The sequence below is a fragment of the Mirounga leonina genome, unplaced genomic scaffold, assembly GCF_011800145.1.
Source record: "Mirounga leonina isolate KUSES-001 unplaced genomic scaffold, KU_Mleo_1.0 Mir_93, whole genome shotgun sequence".
In the NCBI taxonomy this organism is placed as follows: Eukaryota; Metazoa; Chordata; class Mammalia; order Carnivora; family Phocidae; genus Mirounga; species Mirounga leonina.
In genome coordinates, this window is record NW_023270854.1 from 2,544,165 (window position 1) to 2,559,509 (window position 15,345).

Sequence of the window (15,345 nt, forward strand, 5' to 3'; positions counted from 1 at the left end):
GGCCCGGCGGGCCGCGTCGGGGGCGTTGGGCGCGGGCGCGGGCTGGGGGCGGGAGCGGCGCCGCGCGCATGCGCGTTCCGCCGCTCGGGCCTGGCGGGGCCGGAGGGCGCGCGGTCCCCGGGGCGCGCCCTCGGCCCTGGCCGGAGCGGGCCGCCCTCGCAGTGCGCGCGCAGGCGGGGTCGCGAGCTGGGACGCCGTCGGGGCGCGAGAAAGGCGGCCTCGGGACCGGCCCAGGTGGTGAGGAAGCGTGGCTGCTGCAAGACGAGGCCCGGAGCCGGGGCCCTGGACGTGCCGGGCGCTTCGGGCGGGCCCACCGTGCTCGCGGAGGGACCGTGGCGGCAGCAGGCCCGGCGCGCCCGCCGCCAGGCGCCGGTCCGGGGCCCAGCGCGCGGGCCCGGCCCTTGGGCGGAGGGGCCGCCCCGCGCGTGGCGCGCGTCGAAGGGTACGGCTGCCCGGTGTGCGCCGCCTACTCCGTGCTGCTGTGCTCGCCCTGGCTTCCGCCACATTGCGGCGCAGTAGCCGGACGAGCGCGGGGGCGGCCGGGGGCGGCGACAGGGTCGCGCGGGGAGGGCCCACCGGCTGAGGCCACGGAAGGCGGTCCGGCGGGGCCGGTAGCCTCAGCGGAAGTGGTTCAGAGCAGCAAGAGGTGAGCGACTGCAGGCGAGGCCTTAGGAGGGGACACAAAGGGCAGGGTCTCCCCCCGAAATCTTGGAGCCAAAACTAGTCAACACGTCACAGGGATTTGAAAGTCGGTGGAGAGATTTGAGGACAACGTAAAGCACGGCTGGAAAAATAAATAGGAGAGGCCCTCTTAAGTGAAACCTAGTGAACGCTTGCATCCTACCGGATGGTAAGAGAGGGCTCCCCAGATAGAGGCAACGGGGGAAAAGGGGGGGTAGAGTACCTTGTCAGGTGCTCTGTGTTCGCTTTTGTTTACTACATTCATTCAAACCCTGAAAGAGCTGGGCAGATAATCCTATTTGAAAAGAAACGAGCTCAGGCTATTTAACCTCCAACATCAGCTAGCCAACCAAAGGCAAATGTTAATTTTTTTTTTTAAGATTTTATTTATTTATTTATTTGAGAGAATGAGAGAGAGCATGAGAGGGAAGAGGGTCAGAGGGAGAAGCAGACCCCCTGCCGAGCAGGGAGCCCGATGCGGGACTCGATCCTGGGACTCCAGGATCATGACCTGAGCCGGAGGCAGTCGCCCAACCGACTGAGCCACCCAGGCGCCCGGCAAATGTTAATTATTAACATCTTTTTAACTACTCACATTTTAGTGTTCCGCATAACCCTGCAAGGTGCCATTTTACAGATGATGGTACTGAGGTTCAGAGGGGCCGAGTAATTTGATTAAGGGTACACAGCCTGTAAGCAAGTCCAAGGTGCAAACCAAGTCTGATCAGCTGTTCATCCCATGTACACGGTTCCATCAAAACAGAAATACACATAAGTTTAGACGAAATAGGACAGTATTAACATGTGTATCAGGGCTAGCATAGGTATAAGGCTGAGACAAAAGACTGGAGGCAGATCTTAAGAATCCTGGGCCATCTGTAAGTCAATTTGGATGACAATATGTACGAATGTACCCTATTCTGAAAATGATTTGAAGCAATTCATATCAGTAAAACATAGATGAGGAAATCAGGATAAAGGAAGAAAGTAGAAATCAAAGGGAATAAGTACCTAAATTAGCAAAGTCCTATGTAGTTAAAAAAGGTGAATAGGAAATTCAACTCCAGGTTTTTTATCCCAAGAAGTAGACGTGATTAGTTACAAGATTCTCACTTATCCATAGAAAACAGCTGTATCCCTATGTAGTTTCATAGGATTGTTTCTTTTTTTACCATCCATACGCACACATATCATCTGTAAACAGAGACAATTTTACTTCTTCCCTTACGATTTGGATGCCTTTTATTTATTTTTCTTGCCTAATTGCTCTGGCTAGGACTTCCACTGCAGCGTTGAATAGGAGTGGTCAGAGTGGACACCCTTGTCTTATTCCTGATCTTGGAAAGCTTTGAACACCTCACCACTGAGTATGTTAGCTGTGGGTTGGTCATAGATGGCCTTTATTATGTTAAGATACATCCTTTATATACCCAATTTGTTGAGAGCTTTTATCATGAAAGGATGTTGAATTCTATCAAATACTTTTTCTACATCTGTTGAGATGAACATGTATCTTTTATTCTGTTAATGTGGTGTGTCACATTAATTTGCATTGCTTTCCTAGGATAAATTATACTTGATCATGGTGTACAATTCTTTTAATGTGCTGTTGCCTTCAGTTTGCTAGTATTTTACCAGAAATGTTTGCATATATTCATCAGGGATATTGGCCTAGAGTTTTGGTTTGTTTTCTGTTTCTTTTCCTATCCTTACCTGGCTTTGGTATCAGGGTACTCCTGGCCTCATAAAATGAGTTTGAGAGTATTGCCACTCCTCAGTTGTTTGGAAGAGTTTGAGAAGGATTCGTGTTATTCTTTAATGTTTGGTAGAATTCACTGGTGAAACCATCTACTACTGGGCTTTTCTTTGGTTGGAGATTTTTTTATTACGGTTTTAATCTCCTTACTCATTGGTCTGTTCAAATTTTCTGTCTTCATGATTCAGTCCTGGTAGGTTGTATGTAGATTCATTTCTAGACTCATCCTCCTGGATGTCTCAGGGTTCCACGGAGGGCTGCTCTTTTCTTGCATCTTATTTTTAAATTGATTACTAAAACAGACATGAAAAGGGGACATAAGACATAGGCTCCCCAGAACCACCACACAAGGCGCAGCTAGAGAACAGGGCCAACACCCTGGAAGACCCCATATGTGCTTCTCCCTTAAGGCATCCTCTTCCTAGAGGTATCTGGTCTCCTGACACTAAGACAGTCATCCCCTTGCCTTTATGGTTGTATAGTCTTTTTAGATGTCTTTAGTAAATGAAGTATTGGTCAGTTAGTCCAGCTTTTCAAATTTCTCCAAGTTTTTCAGCATTCTTCTGTGGCTTGCATCTTTATTTCATATTGTGTTTGTGAGATTCATTGATGCTGATGCATATTGCTGTAGTTCGTTTATTTTTACTGTTGTATAGCATTTCATTGTAAGACTATGCCACAGTTTATTCATTCAATCCATTGTTGACAGACTTCCGGGTTATGTGGAGTTGTTTTTTTTGTTTGTTTTTTTACGAACATGCTGCTAGGATTATTCCTGCACTTGCCTTCTGGTGTTGATTTTTTTTTTTTAATACAGGATGGAAAATATTTATTATTTTTTGCTTTCAATTTGTCCCATGTCAGCTACGTTTACTTTTCTCCACTTTCTTTCCTTTTTTTGGACTGACTTTTTTCCCCCCTCATTCTCCTTTTTCCCTTTTGCTACTTTGAAAGTTATATACGCATTCCATTAAGGGTAACCTAGAAACTTCAAGATGATACTTATGAAAGTGGAGGGTTAACATCTTTACCCTTCTCCTAATTTATAGGCTATTGTTTGGTGTTTTAATTCTACTTTAAACTGCAGAAGATATTATTGTTTTATTTAGTCTAATTTGTGTAGATATACTCACATATTCCAATATACTTATATTCCGATTTTGTTTGTGCTCTATACTCCTTCTTATGTCTCCAAACTTCACCTCCTATCTCTTTGTCTCATATACGCACTTTACAATTTCACTGAGTGAACATGACTAGCAGCAAGCATTCTATTATTTTTTGTTTACCTGAAAATGCCTTTATTTTGCCCTCATTCTTAAAGATACTAGTTAAATAATTCTAGGTTAACACTTATTTTCTTTCAATCCACTGAAAATATTCCACTTTTAGCTTAGCTTCTGTTGTAAGTGATGACAAGTAGGTTCTCGGTCTTCTTTCTTTTGCAGGTCATTTTTCCTCACTGGAAGCTTCTATGACCTTCTCTCAGCCATTGGTGCCTTGCAGATTCATCACGGAGTGCCTAGGTGTGGATTCTTTTCATTTATATGCTCAGGGATTCAGTAGGAATTCTCAGGGATTATATCTACAAAGGTGGCCTCAGCCCCATTCTTTCTCTCTCTTGGAATTCCAGCCAGATTTATGATAGGCCTGCTCATTTTATTCTCTATTTTTCTTAACTTTTCTTTCATATTTTCTCTTTTTCTCTGTACTGCATCTTGGATAATTTTTTTTTAAAAGATTTTATTTATTTATTGACAGAGAGAGAGACAGCGAGAGAGGGAACACAAGCAGGGGGAGTGGGAGATGGAGAAGCAGACCTCCCTCCAAGCAGGGAGCCCGATGCGGGGCTTGATCCCAGAACCCTGGGATCATGACCTGAGCCGAAGGCAGACACCCAACGACTGAGCCACCCAGGCGCCCCTTGGACAATATTTTTAAGATTTATTTTGCAATTCACCAATTTTATCTTCTGCTGTGACTTCAGTTAAACCTATCCTTTGAGTTTGATAATTCAATTATGTTTTATTTATCTTTTATAATTTGGTTCTTTTTCAAATCTACTTGGTAAGCTTTTCCAGCTTTTTATTTATTTATTTATTTATTTATTTATTTATTTATTTATTTTATTTTTTTTAAGATTTTATTTATTTATTTGAGAGAGAGAGAGAAACCACATGAGAGGGGGGAGGGTCAGAGGGTGAAGCGGACTCCCTGCCAAGCAGGGAGCCCGATGCGGGACTCGATCCAGGGACTCCAGGATCATTACCTGAGCCGAAAGCAGTCGCCTAACCAACTGAGCCACCCAGGTGCCCGCTTTTTATTTATTTTATTTATTTATTTTTAAGTTTTATTTGAGAGAAGAGAGAGAGCACAAGCAGGGGGGAGTGGCAGAGCAGAGGGAGAAGCAGGCTCCCCACTGAGCAGGGAGCCCAACACGGGGCTTGACCCCAGGACCCCGAGATCATGACCAGAGCCAAAGGCAGTTGCCCAACCGACTGAGCCACCCAGGTGCCCCCTTTTCCAGTTTTTTAATGACAAAATTATGAAACATAAAAATAGTTGAAAAAATAGTTTAATGAACTCCTGTATACTGAACACTTAGATTCTACAGTCTTAATATTTTTGCCATATTTGCTTTATCTGTTTATTTTTCTATTGTCTTTGGTTTTTCGGTGGTGCAGTTTTTGTTTCTTGTTACTTTGTTTTTGCCAAGCTATTTGAAATAAGCTGCAGACATCACAACACTGTACCCCCTAACTACCTCAGCATAGATCTCTTAAGAATACATGCTTTTCCTTACATATCCATGATATCATTATTATATCTAAGAAAAATATCAATAATCTAATATATTTAATATCTAGTCTATATTAAAATATTCCCAATTGTCTCTAAAGTTTCTTGTTTCCCCAATCAGGATCCAATAAGGACTCATGTTTTGTTTTGTTTTATTTTCCAAGATTTTATTTATTTATTTGACAGAGAGAGAGCAAGAGAGCACAAGGAGCCGGAGCAGTGGGAGAGGGAGAAGCAGACTCCCTGCTCAGCAGGGAGCCCGATGCGGGGCTCGATCCCAGGACCCTGAGATCATGACCTGAGCTGAAGGTAGACGCTTCACTGACTAAGCCACCCAGGCGCCCCAGGACTCATGTCTTAAATTCTTATTGTGCTTCATTTTATTTTTAACAGCTTTGTTGAAATATAATTGATGTACAACAAACTGCACATATTAAAGGGTGAAGTGTGATAAATTTTGACACATGTATAAAATGTGAAGCCATCAATACAATCAAGGTGTGAACATGTCCTATCACCCAAACACTCCCTTGTTTCCCTGTGCACTCACCCCCTCTCCCTGATCCCAAATTCCCAGGTAACTGCTGATCTTTTTGTCACTGTAGATTAGATTGCATTTTCCAGAACTTTATATAAATGGAGCCATATGATATGTATTCTTTTTGCCTAACTTCTTTCACTCTGAATAATTATTTTGAGATTTACCCATGTTGCTGTAGTAATCAGTAGTTCATTCCTATTTATTGCTAAGTAGTTATTTTCTTTTTTTTACTGAGATACAATTTACATATAACATTCTTTTCAGGTGTGTAGCACAATTATATATAATTGTATAAATTAGAAGATGATACTGATCAATCTAGTTAACATCGATCACCACACAGAGTTACAAGTTTTTTTCCTTGTGGTGAGAACTTTTAAGATCTACTCTCTTAGCAACTTTCAAATATACAATACAGTGTTGTTAACTATGGTCACATTACCTTTTCAGGACTTACATATTTTATAAAAGTATGGAATGCTTCACCAATTTGAGTGTCATGCTTGCACGGAGCCCATGTTAATTTTCTCTGTATCACTCCGATTTTATCATACGTGCTGCCGAAGAGAGCGCTGAATAGTATTTCATTTTATGGGTGTACCACCGTTTCTCTATCCATCCACCTGTTGATGGACATTTGGGTTGTTTTCAGTTTTTTACTCTTATAAACAGGACCCAGACTAGGTAATAGAACAAGGCAGCTTGTGCTCACCCCCAGGTTTGTACGTATATTCCACGTGCCTCACCTTGCACAGCCCCTGATCATAGACGAAACAGCTATGAACATTGGCCTCAAGTCTTGGCATGGACACAACACACGCTTCCGTTTTTCCTGGGTAAGTACCTAGGAGTGGAGTGGCAGGGTCAAATGGCAGCTGTTCCTTTCACTTTTTTAGAAGCTGCTAAACCACTTTCCAAAGTAGATGTGCCCTCTTACATTTCTACCAGCAACGTAGGACATTTCAGTTGCTTCACTCACCAGCACTTGGTATGGTTAGCCTTTTGAATTTTAGTCCTTCCGGTAGATGTGTAATGATATCTCGTTGTGGTTTTTATTTGCCCTTCTCTAATAACTAATGAAATGGAGCATCTTTTCATCTGCTTATTTGCTGTCCATGGATCGTCCTTGATGTAGTGTCTGTTCAGATCTTTTGCCCATTTTTAATTGGATTGTTTGTCATCTCATTGAGTTGTAGAGTTATTTGTGTACCCCAAATACAATTGCTTTTGTCAGGTATATGTTTTGTAATATTTCCTCCTAGTAGGTGGCTTGCCTTTTCATTTCCATAATATTGTCTTTCGAATGGCATGAGTTTTGGGGTTTTTCGAAGTTCACATTATCAATTGTTCCATGCTTTTTGTGTCATTTCAAGGAAACTTTGCCAAATCCAAAGTCATTAAAATTTTCTGTGTTTTCCTTTGGAAGTTTTACCTCTAACATTTTGGTCTTTCTCCATTATGGTTAATTCTAAATATGGTATGATGTAAGGGTTGAGTTTCATTTTCTCAACATGATATCCAATTGCTCCAGTACGATTTGATAAAAAGATGATTATTTTTCCATTAAAATGCCTTGTCAACATTGTTTAAACTTAATTGCTCATATATGTACAGGCCTATCTTGGGCTCTATTCTGTTCTATTACTTTTCTGAGTTTCTCTTATCTCCAATGCCACACACATTTCCTGAATTTTAAAATCCGCTTGTCAATTTCAAAAAAAAAAAAAAATTAAAAAGCCAGCTGAGATTTTTTAATAGAATTGCTTCGGATCCATAAATTGATTTGGAAGAAATTCACACCTTAACCATATGGAGTTACCCAGTCTATGACCACAGTATCTTTTCCAGTTTACTCAAGTCTCTTCTCATGCCTCTCAGCTGTGTTTTGTAGTTTCCAGTGCTCAGGTCTTGTCCATCTTTTGTCAAATATATCCTTCCTACATAGTTCGTATTTTTGTGTCATGTTAAACATATTGCTTATCTACTGTCAAATTGATAGCTCTATTTTTTTATATTGGTTGTTTATCCTTTTTTTTTTTAATCTGAAACCTTGCTAAACTTAAAAGTTACACTAGTTTTTTTTGGAGACTCCAAAAGAGTTTTTTAAATAAGTGATTATGATTTCTGAGAATAAACCGTTTTACTTCCTTTCCAATATAGAGCTGGGTTTTTCCCCCCTTTTTCTGGCTTTACTGTGCTGGCCTGAACCTCTAATACTAGTTCTAGTACTAATGGGTAGACAAAGTAACAGCAACTATTCAGTCTGTCACTATTAATTAGGATATTAGCTACAGGTTTTCTCGAGTTGCCCTTTAACATATTGAGAACATTCCCTTCCTGTCGTAGACTGAGAGTTTCTGTCATGAATGAATATTGCACTTGCTAACATTTTCTTATGAATTTTTGTATCTTGTTCATGAGAGATATCAGTCCGTGGTTCTTTTTTTTTTTTTTTTTTTTTTAATTCCTGTAATGTGTTTTTCTGGTCTCTGTATTGGGTTAATACTAGTCTCCTAGATTGAACTGTGAAATATTCCTTTCTCTTGAATTGGATGGAAGAGCTTAGCATTAGCACACTTGCCAAGTCTTAGAATGTTTGGGCTTTTCAATTTGTTGTTGTTCTTTTTTTTTTTTAAGATTTTATTCATTTATTTATTTGTTTGTATGTGAGAGAGAGAGAGAGAGAGCACAAGCAGGGGAGGCAGAGGCAGAGGGAGAAGCTGATTCCCCGTGGAGCAGGGAGTCCAATGCAGGACTCGATCTCAGGACCCTGGGATCATGACCTGAGCCTGAGGTGAACGCTTAACTGACTGAGCCACCCAGGCACCCCAATTTGTTTCTGTTCTTTGTTTCTCAGGTTCCAAGATAGATTCAAGCTAAGGGTAATGAAGAAGAAAACAAAAACACTGGGCATCAATCATTTGCCGCCAGGCACATTTACATGTTTAATCTCTATTAGTTACCCCAGGACTAGAAGTGTGCATTATACTCCCATTTTACAAGTTTAGTGAAAGAGGTTAAATAACTTGCCTAAGAGGACATGGTAAGTCTTGGAGTTCTGATTGGAAAGCAGGTCTCTAAGTCTCCAGAAGCTGTATCCTCTTTCCTACACAAGATGAGCAAATTAAAGTATATAGCTCGTAGTTTGAGAAACTAAGATCTGGGAGCATGAATTTAACTTCACTCCAGAGTCCCTTAAATGCACAGGTTGCATGTTGAACTAAACTCTGAAATCCACCTGACGCTGAAATTGCCTTGAGTAGTTTCAGAAATAAATTGACTTGGTTTGACACCAAAGAAAATGGAAACAACATGATAATTGAAACAACAGCACTATAATGATAAGATACAATAAACAGATGAATTTAATGATTGCTGAGTCCAAGCTGGAATTCATAGTGATACCAATGGGTCCCGACACGTGACTTTCTCAGAAGCACACAGGAGCCCAAGAAAATGGGCACCGTCCACATGGAAGGGCGGGTGTAAGGACTGGCAGAGCTGACTGGTTGGGGGGGGCGCGCCTCGATGTCCCACCTAACAGCGTGATTTCAGAAAGCACAATCAGCTGACGGAAATAAGGAATGATGTTCAAACATTCAAATAAGAAAGCAAATGATGTGTGAATGTCTTGAATAATAAGGAAGAATGAGGCTTAATGAGGACACAGGACATGATCAGTGGCCATGATGGAGTGGGAAAAGGAAGTTTGCCATCAGGGATGGGGCTCTAAAAAACACCAGGGTTGTGCAACCGTGAATGATGACAAGTTCCACCGTGGGATCATGGAAGAGATTGCTTTATCTGTCTGCCCTGCGTCTGTCGTCTACCTTCTTAACCGTCTGCTGGGTGCTTACTATGCGCCAGTCACCACGTCACCCTCTTCAAGGACACATGAAAGACAAGCTCTTTCACTCCTGTGTCTGCCAAAGTAATGAGCAGAGAAATGGGGGGGGGGGGGCACGAGGGGTTCATCTACCAGAAAGTTAAAATGGTGTTGAAGAGACAATGCAGATTTTAGGTTCTTTATGCCAAAGACTACTTATTACAGAGATACAGTGTCCACTCTCCAAAAATGTATGAATAGATTCAGTCCTGAAATGCTAAAAAAAAGAATAGGCAAAACATCAAAATTTCGGGTAAAATTTTCATATAATCCTAATAGGGACAATACTCATTTAAATTCAATTTTGGGGGCGCCTGGGTGGCTCAGTTGGTTAAGCGACTGCCTTCGGCTCAGGTCATGATCCTGGAGTCCCTGGATCGAGTCCCGCATCGGGCTCCCTGCTCAGCAAGGAACCTGCTTCTCCCTCTGACCCTCCCCCCTCTCATGTGCTCTCTCTCGTTCTCTCTGTCTCAAATAAATAAATAAATAAATAAATAAATAAATTCAATTTGGGGGCATTCTGAAATTTTGAAGTTTTCCTGAGTGATACTTATTTATCCCCTTTCTATAAAATGCTTGTCTGTGTTATCACTTGATCCTTAGAATCCAATTTGAGGTAGATAAGGAGTGTTATTCCTTTCTATACACGAGGAAGCTGAGGCCCGAAGGGGGTGAAGTAACTCTCTTGCTCAAGGTTCATGGAAAGAAATAGCAGAGCTGTTCTCCAGACACCTCTCGGTCCATGCGATCTGCACCCACACCAGCTCCATCTCTGTGCCCCTCGCGTCTTAGATCATATTTTGTCCTTGACTCACCTGCACCAAGGGTTGAGGCAGAAATACCTATTCCGACTTCAACTCCCACTTCCTACACTAGGAGGCTCACTCCTCTCACAGGGCACATCGATCATGGACCCACAACTATGCAATGTTCTTCTTCCTTTATTGCTTAGTGCCTCCTGGTGCTGGGGAGCTGTGTTAGGTCAAAGACGAAGCGCTGTGTGTGTGCATCCTCACCAGCGACCACTTCCTGGGAAAAGGTGACAGCCCTCCCAGGATGGGGCAACTGCATCTATCCCTTGGACCCAGCCGCATAGACTCTTTCCAAAATCGGCAGCCATCCTTCCCAGTTAGTGAAACCAAGTGGAGATTAGGTTGTTTGACGGCACTCAACAAATCTCCTGAATTTCTGTTTCCAGAAAACGTCCCGGAGCGGTGCGCAGTAGGCACGCGACATGAACGATCATTCCCAAAGTACAATCGGTGTGCGTGTGTCCCCTGACACAGAGGACCGCCAATCTGTGGAACTCCATAGGAATGCTGCCCCGTGGCAGGCTCTCCAGCCTTCAGCCTCGGCTGCCGCCTTCGAATCGCTCTTCGGGGAAACGAGAGGCTGTTTCGTTCCGTGCTAGAGCAGGGCTGATCATTTTCTCTCCCGAGTCGCTAAAACACGGATAAGTGTTCTTAATTCTGTCTCATACTGGGGGGCATCTGTTCACTTCTTCCCTAAAAATGAGAGGCTTTATGTCAACTGAACCTTTCTGCCAGTGAATTAACCTCACACAACCCCAGCCTCACCTGCCCAGGGGGGACAGGGCAGAGGCACCGCGAGCTCCATCTTTTTACACACTCAGCTCACAACAACGTTCTACGGCCCACGGCGTGTGACAGGGGCTCTGTGAAGCTTGCACTCTTCTAGCACATTCTCTCCCATAGAATCCTCACAGCTGCTGACAGTCACTTCTACCTTTCTAGGTCTCAAATGGTAAAATTAGAAAGTTGAACTAACGGCTCTCTGAGGTCCCCACACAGCTTTTTTTTTTAGGATTTTATTTGTTTATTTATTTGACAGAGAGAGAGACAGCGAGAGAGGGAACACAAGCAGGGGGAGCGGGAGAGGGAGAAGCAGGCTCCCCGCTGAGCAGGGAGCCCGATGTGGGGCTCGATCCCAGGACCCCGGGATCATGACCTGAGCCGAAGGCAGACGCTCAACGACTGAGCCACCCAGGTGCCCCCCCACCCAGCTTTAATATCCTATCACTGCTCTATGCTTCAACCATAAAACGTCAAACACTATTTTTTTAAGGAAGAGCCTGCTGGGATAAAGGGTAAAGGTCCTTGAACATGCACATTCCCAGGGCTCCCTGCTTGCCCGTGGATCACAGGTGTGAGAGTCACACTTGGCTATAATAAAAACAAAAATGTGCCAACAATTCACTAGCAGTCCCCAGCTTCCTTTCTGCAGCTCAGTGCTGCCTGCAACCTCTCTGGGGAAGTCACGTGCCCAGGGGCAGCCACACTGAAAGAGGGGACAACACCCTACCCCATTTCTCTAGAATCCTAAACACAACCAGCCCATTGCCTGGGGAGGTTACCCTGGGGCCAAGTGATAGAGGAAAGGGCAGGTTCCAAAGCCCTGTCACCACTGGTCCTTCCTGTCCCTCTCCTGGTCCCCGTCGGGCCTCACGGCCCACCCACCGCTCACCTGGAGTGTGGCTCCCCGGGTTACTTCTCACCTCAACTGCAGAACTTAATGGGATCTTCTGAAACCACTCTCAGCTGGTCTTCACTTCTCTGGTCCTCCAGAACTCCTTAGAACACCCAGGCCGGGCCCCCACAGCTCTGCTCTCTCTATCCGCTGCCCTGCCCTCCCCCTCCTGCTCCCTGTGAGCCCAGTCACTTGCTCAGCTTACCCAGCTTATGGCCGCCTCCCACAGCTGCACCGGGCCCTGGGTTGCTCCCCGCACAGTCCGTCCCCTGTCTCAGCCAGCAACCCTCTGTGACACTCTCCACTTCTCAAGCTGCTCGGGCTGTGCCCCGTCCCCTTCCCGGTGAGTGGGGCCCCTCCAGCACCTGCCTGGTCTTCCCCCAGCCACGTGCCAGCATCACTTATAAGCCATTTACCCAACCTGGAGCGGCCTTCCTCCCACCAAGTTCGCATCTCGGTTAAGGACCTTGGCTCCTAGAACAGGGCTTGCTGGCTTTCCTGCGTCATCCCTGCTGTCTTGACAGTGATGTCTGGGACATTCCTTGCAGCTCGTCATCATTTTCTGCTAACCTCAACTCCATCTCTTCTTCCCCAGCCCGGCTGCCAGGGCCTCGTCTTCGCCTGCATCCTCCCAACTCGAAGCTAGGCCCATTAGCCCCGGCTTCAAACACGCCTCTCAGTTTCATCCCCCATCCTGCCTGGAGAGTGAGCTTTCCAAAATTCAAACCTGACCTTTTTGCTCCTAAGCTAAACTGTTCCGAGGCGCTGCCAATTCCTGCATTCTGGATTTTAAAATCTGTTTTAAGATACATTATGTAATGCTAAACGCACAGAAGTGTATAAATACTGTTACTAACACCTGCACACTCATCACTGATTCTGCCTGGACGTCACAGTTGGAGGCCTGTGTCCTCATGGCCACTGTTTTGCACAACTTCAGGGGACACGCCCAGGGGTCAAGCCATGCACCCTCAGCCTCGGGGCTAGGAGAGCAGCCCTGCATGTGCTTCCCCTCCCGGCAGTCACCCCAGACACGGAGCTAATCTTCATGTGCTCACTCCCTCTGCATCTCGAAGCTGTATGTGGTACTGTTCTGCCCACCTTCTGTAAGTGGTGGCAAGCTCTATATACTTAAGCATCTGTTTTCTCGTTCCATATTGTGATGAAATGCATATTGTCTTCATTTTCGCGGCTGCGGACAGTTCCATTGTATGACTATAGTGCAATTTTCTTAATCTCTTCTGTTGATGAAATTTAGGCTAGTTTCGATTTTTTTTCTTTGCTACTACAAATATTATTGCTCTGAACATCCTTATACATGTCTCCCTGTGGATATAAATATTCTGGGCTGTAGGAGTGGAGTTGCTGGGGTTTAACATGATTTTCCAACATGATTGCAAGAATTTACATTCTCACCAGCAGTGTCTGAAAATTCTGGTGCTCTCTGTCCTCGTCCCGACTGAGTACTACCAGGCTTCTCCATTTTTGCTAACCTGTGAGGTTTTGAGTTTTCTTAATTTCTAGTGAGGGTGAACCTCCCATTTGCTTTTCCTCTTCCGTGATTTGCCTCTTGTTTTGTTTTGTTTTTTGCCTATTTTAAAAATTTGGTTTTGTGTGTTTTCATTGATCTATTATAATTCTTTGTATATTCTGAATACTAATATTTTATTGATAAATACAGGTATTTTATGAGATAGATACTAGTATTTTATCAAGAAATCCAAGTTTTAATTTGATTGTAATTTCATGTACCAGCCTTTTCCCCAACCCAAGATTTCAGGTTTTTCCATCATGACATTCATGATCCTTTCTCATTCATCTCAAGAGCCCTTCCCGGCTTCCCAAGCCTGAGTGTCCCCCTGCCCCCTGTGTCCCCCATAGTAATGATGCTCACGGCCTCCCATGCACGGTCAGATCCAGCTTTCTCCCTGACCCTGTCTGATGAGGCGTCCTCCATCAGGCAGCCAAATTCCTCCTGGCCATGGTTTTGGTAATAGCTCGAGTTGGTTATCTGAGCGTCTGTTTTCCCCCTTAGATTTTGGGATTTCAATCCCTTTGTTCAGACAGGGGGATTTGTAGGAGGCAGCAAGGCCCTTCAGACTCAGGATCCGCATGGGGAATGGGGAGGTGGTCTGGGTGTGAAGGCACCCCAGGCCGGGCTGGGAAGCCAAGAGCAAAACCAGGTCTCAGGAGGAGCGTGCTGGAAAGTCTGGACACACTCAGTTCATCCCACAGCCAGGGGCACACTCAGTTCATCCCACAGCCAGGGGCCAGGGTGTGGATGGGAATCCATCCCGGGAGTGACGGGGAAAACCACCTGGACAGTGGGGTGAGGCTCAGGGGCTGCAGGTGGGGATGGGGGCCCAGGGGCATTTAAGAGCTCCGAAGGGACTGCGGTCCCTTCCCTTTGTGTGTGGGTGGGTGCTCCAGCCAGAGCGGCCTCACAGGGTCACCTGGCACGCTGTGCAGTCACCATGGCTCTCCCCAGTGCCAGAACCCCACAAGGGGCAGAAGGGCTGCTCTGGGCTAATGTCAGTCAGCGCCCCCTCCTGCATGCCCTGCTCCCCCCCATCCCCCAGGGGCAATGCTCATCCAAAAGAACAGAACTGGGCTCCACCTTCATGTTATTAGATCCAGGGATGACAGCTCACACACAGAAATGGGAAAAGGGAAACACAGGAACAGAATTGAGAAAATGAAGAAGAAATGGGGGAGAGGGAGGAAGAGAGAGAGGGAGGGAAGGAGGAAGGCAGGGTGGAGGAGGGAGGAAGGGAGAGAGGAAGTGAAGAAAGCAGGGTGGGGGAGGGAGGAAGGGAGAGAGGAAGGAGGAAGGCAGGGTGGGGGAGGGAGGAAGGGAGAGAGGAAGGAGGAAGGCAGGGTGGGGGAGGGAGGAAGAGAGACGGAGGGAGGAGGAAGGAAGGAGGAGAGGGGCTGGCGCGCCACCTGGTGGCAGCTCGCCGCCAGCACGTCCTCAGCCGCAAGGCGGACAGGAGCCCTTTATTAGGCTGACCTCCAGCGCAGCAACCTTGCCAGGCACACACTGGCTGCTTATAATAACAACAGGTAACCTCTACTTACGGAGCAACAGCTCGGAGGGGGTTTTCAAGGAATAGATTCTTTTTACAGCTTTGGCTTTACAGGAGCATTGAGCATCTGGTACAGTCTCTCCCGTTCATGGAATGGCATCTTGGTTGG

General features: G+C 45.3%; 1 protein-coding gene, 1 long non-coding RNA gene and 1 other non-coding gene across 3 annotated transcripts; 2 read left to right on the forward strand and 1 right to left on the reverse strand.

Annotated features, from left to right (window-relative positions):
- Positions 1–68: 68 nt before the first annotated feature.
- Positions 69–11,048, forward strand: LOC118004713 (collagen alpha-1(I) chain-like). The gene is made up of 3 exons (XM_034996265.1): positions 69–646; positions 3,886–3,963; positions 10,862–11,048. The coding sequence occupies exons 1-3, from the start codon at positions 69–71 to the stop codon at positions 10,899–10,901; spliced, it is 696 nt and encodes a 231-aa protein (XP_034852156.1). The 3' UTR covers positions 10,902–11,048.
- Positions 6,244–6,350, reverse strand: LOC118004853. Its single transcript, XR_004677728.1, has one exon. It is a non-coding gene; the product is annotated as a U6 spliceosomal RNA (small nuclear RNA).
- A 585-nt stretch (positions 11,049–11,633) lies between the features above and the next one.
- LOC118004522 lies at positions 11,634–13,846 on the forward strand. Its single transcript, XR_004677608.1, has 2 exons — positions 11,634–11,670; positions 12,746–13,846. It is a non-coding gene; the product is annotated as an uncharacterized LOC118004522 (long non-coding RNA).
- Positions 13,847–15,345: the final 1,499 nt, after the last annotated feature.

Excerpts from the sequence above, each read along its gene's own strand:
- LOC118004713 (XM_034996265.1), top strand. The coding sequence starts at position 69 with ATGCGCGTTCCGCCGCTCGGGCCTGGCGGGGCCGGAGGGCGCGCGGTC. Across the intron at positions 647-3,885 it reads GTGGTTCAGAGCAGCAAGAG|GTCATTTTTCCTCACTGGAA; the intron begins GTGAGCGACTGC and ends TTTCTTTTGCAG. Across the intron at positions 3,964-10,861 it reads ATTCATCACGGAGTGCCTAG|AAAACGTCCCGGAGCGGTGC; the intron begins GTGTGGATTCTT and ends TTCTGTTTCCAG.